The 5,614-nt window shown below is 38.2% G+C and overlaps 1 protein-coding gene across 2 annotated transcripts; it reads left to right on the top strand.

Moving 5' to 3' along the window:
• Positions 1-1,088: 1,088 nt before the first annotated feature.
• On the top strand, positions 1,089-5,614 carry LOC104893985 (hypothetical protein). 2 transcript variants are annotated; one of them, XM_019249659.2, is made up of 2 exons: positions 1,089-1,215; positions 4,141-5,614. In XM_019249659.2, exon 2 carries the CDS (start codon positions 4,265-4,267, stop codon positions 5,057-5,059), a length of 795 nt encoding a protein of 264 aa, XP_019105204.2. In that variant the 5' UTR covers positions 1,089-1,215; positions 4,141-4,264; the 3' UTR covers positions 5,060-5,614. The 2 variants fall into 2 exon arrangements, with proteins under 2 accessions (XP_019105204.2, XP_010678433.2); XM_010680131.4 differs by having other exon boundaries at positions 1,117-1,515.

The following is a 5,614-nucleotide window of genomic DNA, read 5'->3' as shown; positions in this document are numbered from 1 at the left end:
CAAGACCAACTGCATCTTTTTTAAAATAAGAGGTACTTTTACACCTTTATGTGACTTATATTTTGAACCAAAACAACAAGAAGTTAGTTGGTTTAATTTGGTTTAAATATTAAAGTAGATAACAAAGAATTAAAACGACAAGAGTTAAAATTTGATTCATTTACTAGCTTTATAATGAGGAATTATAATAGACAATATAGTTCGGGTTAATTTGGTTTGAGTAATTTGGAGTCGAATCATTCAGGTTGATTCGACTCATTTCAGATCTCATGTCACTTTGCATGGCTATTTTTCAATTTTGATTCGAGTCTCGAGTCCGGTTAGTTTTGCTAAATTTATACCCTATAGTAATCACTAATCAGCATGCGGTCATGACTATGATCGTATGAGTTATGACCTGTGACTAGGAAATTAGGAATGACAAGGGGTCGGATTTGGACCGGATTATGCATAATCCGACTTCGACCCTACAGGAAGTCGGATTTTAAATCTGAGTCCGACTCCGACACTCGACTCCGGAAATCCGACTCCGACTTAAAATACGAACATCCGACTTCGAATTCGACCCGACTAAAAATCCGAACACCCGAGTTAAATTCCGAACATCCAACTCTGTTCCCGATCAGACTTATTTTTCTGCCCATTTTTTATAATAGAATTGTCTACTAAAATACGATAATCTAATCATTATAATTTATTTTAGTAATTATATGAAAATCTTATATTAGACAAATAATTTAAATATTACTATTATTTTTAACAATCATTTCTTTAGTGGAAAAATCTTATACAATACAATTGGCTAATAGTCGAAGTCAAGTTATACATAAATTGAACATTAACATAAATAAGAAAAAGAATTGATTGACTCAAAGTCGGAGTCTGATTCGGATGTCAGATTATTTTATGAGATCCGATTCCGACCCTCATCCGACCTGGAGTCGGACTTTTTAAACGGAGTCAGAGTCTGATTACTTTTTTGTCGGAGTTGACTCGAATTTTTTCCTTCAAATCGGATCGGAGCGGACTAGGATCGGATCCGGACTGGATTGCCAGCCCTACCTGTGACGGTGAGTCTGTGACTGTAGGTGTGATGAGCTCACCTTTACACTTGGACCCCCTCACGGAGGCCTCACCTTCACCTTCCACACAAGATCTTCTCTTTGCCTCTCTCTCTCTTTAATCATTCACCACAACGACGATTGATTTCTTCAGGTAATCTTTTTCAATCACGTATTCAAATTTAAATTCGTCTTGTCGAACCCTAATTCTCGATTACGATTTCACATCTCTCTAATTCTAATCCTAACCCTCGATTACAATCTACATCTCTCTCTCTACATTCATCAATTCCAGCCTCTTCTTTTTTTTTTTTATCCAAAAAAGTCGACAAATTTTCACACACTTTCGAATTGCAAGCATCAGATTACCTTTTCCGAAATTTGAGAGGTTAGAGTGAGAGACGAGAAATTGAACGATTATGACCGGATTCTTGCATCTTCCAAAAATTTGAAGGTTTGTTTCGGACTAATTTTAATATAAGGTTTAAGATTTAGAATTTTCAGCTTAAACATATTTGAGTAAGAATTCAGAATTTAATTGTTGATTTTTAATATTCTCATATATGATTGTCTCAAGCTCAGTTTTGCTTAACTACAATTGTATGTAATAGGCTGCACATTGAAAGTGGGGATTTTTTTTAATTATGTTTCCACTTTCAAGAAGTAATTTTTTTTCCTGTAGAAGATTTAGGGTACTCTTTTGTTTAACTCTGCTTGATCAATAGTTGCCTGGATGGAGAATTTGGGCTCGATTAATCGTTTGTTTATGTGATTGTGGATATGTCAATTATTCTGAGACTCATCCTCCAAGGGGCACATTGATTGTCGAACTGATCCTGCTCTGTATGGTAACTGGAATTCGTGTCCGAACATGGTTAAGGCGATACAGCCTGGTAGGATCGTCTTGAGGTTGCTAAATCATAAATACATTTAGGGCATGCTTGGATTAGGGATAGTGCATTAAGGGGTGAACGGAGATAAGAAGAAGAAAATGAAGATGAATTTAGGTGGTAGTAGAAACTACAATGTGGATAATATAATGAGATAATAGTAGAAGATATGAAGTTTAGTTCTAGGGTTTGTTTTCTAAAATATTTACTGGATCTTGCATTACTGCTTGAACCGGTTTCTCCAAATTATCTCCCTTCTCTTTGCAACTTGGCTATGCTGTTTTCGCTGCATCTAAGAAGGGACTTGAACACTGCCTAGAATCACAAGAACACTTTAAAGAATAAAGTGTATCCAAAGCTGGGTGAGGGTGAGGCCCTTGCTTTTCGTTACTGCTTGCAAGTATATATGTCCATTAGACTTTCACTGGACGGAGAGGGAGAGGGAAGGGAGCAGCGAAGATGTGATTTTTGTAACTTATGACAGTCAGCTGCAAGAGTATGGTATGTGTTGTTTTTTATTTCAAATGAACATCTTGGTTGTTTGACAAATAGAGTTCGTGATGTCTGAGTTGTCAGAAAATGAGGCCTGGTGTAAAGTTCCTTAAATGATATGCTTCCTCCTTTCTTTTATTTTGAAATCACAATCATAAACGTTTATTGATTCTTTCTCTCTTCGTAGCAGTGGTAGATGAAATAACACAGCCTAACGAGATACCATGGTGTATGTTGATTGCGAATGTTATTGTATTGGTGGATGTGTTTATTGGAGGGACGAAGGCAAACATTAGAATCTTGAGGGTTTAGGCTCAGTCCCAACAAAACGAAGTACATAGCTAGCAATTTTACTGATGAGAAGGAGTCAAGTGTGGATGTAGTAACATTGGATAAGTTATGCATCAGTAATTGTTTTAATTACCTTAGATTGATCGTGTAGATGAGTGGGGATATTGACCAATACATGACTCTTACGATTCACTCACGGTGGCGTTAATAGGGAGGGACGATTGGAATTTTGTGCGACCATAGTGTACCTCTGAGGTAGAAAGGAAAACATTTAATAGGACAATTATTAGACCAACGTTATTATATGGATTGGAGTGTCCATTTAGGAAGGATCATATTAGGAAAGTGGATGTACTTAAGATGTGCATGTTAAGATGGATGTTTGAAAATACACTTAGAAATAGAATTTAGAACAAAGATATCTGAATGAGAGTTGGAGTTACATTGAGGGTAAAATAAGAGAAATCTGATTACGTGGTTTGGACATGTGAGATTTCATATAGAGGATGCATCGAATAGGGTTTGGAGAGTGGGATATTGTAGATCTTAGAAGATGTTAGGAGAGATCGAAGATGACTTGGATGGAGGGTGTTGGGAATTACATGAAGAAATTAACCAGCAAATAGCACTTGATTGAAGAGAATTGAGGCAAATGGGATAAATTCTCGACTTATTTAGCTGATCCTTATTTTATGGGATTATTGTTGGTGTCGTAATACTCGTAATCAGGAACTCTGTTATACATAGTTCAAAAATGCGGTTTCGGTCAGGGTCACGGTGATGCGGGAACGGGGATGATGCGGTTGTCGTACTGCCAAATATTGGCTTAAACCATGAGATATCTCTAGAACCCGCCTAGAATGCGGTTTTTTTACACCTTTACGATGCGGGTAATATCGGGTCGGTAGATTTGAAAACCTTTACGACACGGGCGATATGATACGATGCGGCCTTGTTTTGACACCATGCTGTTATAATAGGAAAGATGAAAACTTCTTCATTTGAACGTTATAAATAGTATATGCGACCATCAGATCCAAAAGGACCACTTATGTTTCAAGTTATTGCATAAGATATCTGAATTCACCGCTGTTTTGGATATCTTGTTATGCGATCTTATATTCACACCCCATTTTCAGATCTCTGAGTTCACCACTGTTTGTAAACGTAGCTGATGGCGGATTGTGTGCATAATTTGGCTATATGAATGGTTTTTGTTGAAGTTTAATCTTGGGGAACCCTTACTACCACTTAACTATTTTGCTTGTTCACTCTGTATAATAAATTCATACATCTCTAATTTTTTTTAAAGAAGTAAATGTGCATACCAATATATGTCCATTTAACCTGGGCTAGAGTCGATTTTGGCTATTACAACTGATAAATTATGATTTCCATTCTTTCAGATCAAGCTGGTGATAACTGATACTAATGGCTTGGTGATTGCTTTTGGGAGGAGTCCATGAGAACTTATGGCTAATCGTAAAGAAAGAGAAAGTCAGTTTACACTCTGTTGAATTTTTAGTTACGATGTGGACCTCGGCTTCAAGTACCCTTGCAGGCTGTGTGAAGTTGAAGAAAGATATTTTAAATACTAATTCAGAGTGCTCAGATGATGATGCATCTCTTGACACCAATCGTGAGGAAGGCTTGGAATGCCCGATATGCTGGGAGTCCTTCAATCTCGTTGAGAATGTTCCCTATGTGCTATGGTGTGGTCACACTCTGTGCAAGAACTGTGTCCTGGGACTCCCATGGGCTGCTCTGAAATTCCCCACTCTCCCCATCCAGCTTCCGTTCTTCGTCTCTTGCCCGTGGTGCAATTTACTCTCTCCTCGAATGATGTACAAAGGCGCTATTAGGTTCCCTAGGAAGAATTACTTCATCCTATGGATGGTTGAGAGTATGAATGGTGATAGGACTAGGTCTTGTGCATCTAGCCATGGGGAAAATCGTCAATCGGGTTCCTTGAGTGGAAATACTGGTATGACTGCCCAATCACATGCTAGAAACCATCAGGAAATTGCTCAATCACGAGAGGGGACAGAACATAATCATAATAACGTGAGCTTTGTACGTCACTACTTCAATAGAGAGAGAGTCAACATGTCTCTTCGTAAGTCCCTGGCATTCGTAGTGCACTTGACCGCTAAATTTCCCCTTGTGGTGATATTCCTTCTTGTCACCCTTTATGCAATACCAGCTAGTGCCGCCATCTTGGCCTTGTATCTTCTCATTACTGTTTTGTTTGCCTTCCCGTCTTTCCTCGTGCTTTACTTTGCATACCCCAGCTTGGATTGGTTAGTTAGAGAAATTCTCACTTGAAGAGCTCCCTCCCGCATTTTATCAGCTAAAAATAGCACTTGCCCTTTCTGCAAGTCCTCAATTTGCCGACTACCCCTTTCTTCAGAGTGGCCTTGAAGTTTTTGCTTTCTGATGCAGAATGATAATGAAATATTCTGTGCAGGAAACCTGTGTCTTCTGGACAGTTGTGAGTAGGTTTAGGTCTTGGTACCTTCAAACAGGTATTAGCGCCAGCCGCCAGTAGAACCTTTGTCATGCTGAGCTCTGACATATTGCAATGTGCAATATGTACAATGTTGCCTTGTGATCTGCCAACATATTCTGGTGTCTATAAGTCTATATCCATTATCCACAACTGCTATCTTGCTGGCCTTATCAGTCCCATAATGTAAATTATGATGGTATTTGATCTTTTTTCATCCGGTCACTCATCTAAGACAGTTTAAGGAATTATTACGTTAGTAATTAGACTTATTACTTTTCTAGGGCCGTTGTATTAAAATAGTGGTTTCTTATGTAGAACTGTAACTTGGCTATATTTGGTTTTATATATATGCTTGTGTTTCCGGGTTTTCA

The sequence above is a fragment of the Beta vulgaris genome, chromosome 5, assembly GCF_026745355.1.
Source record: "Beta vulgaris subsp. vulgaris cultivar EL10 chromosome 5, EL10.2, whole genome shotgun sequence".
Lineage (NCBI taxonomy): Eukaryota > Viridiplantae > Streptophyta > Magnoliopsida > Caryophyllales > Amaranthaceae > Beta > Beta vulgaris.
Note: the sequence above shows the minus strand (reverse complement) of the source record. Positions and strands in the feature narration are given on the sequence as shown.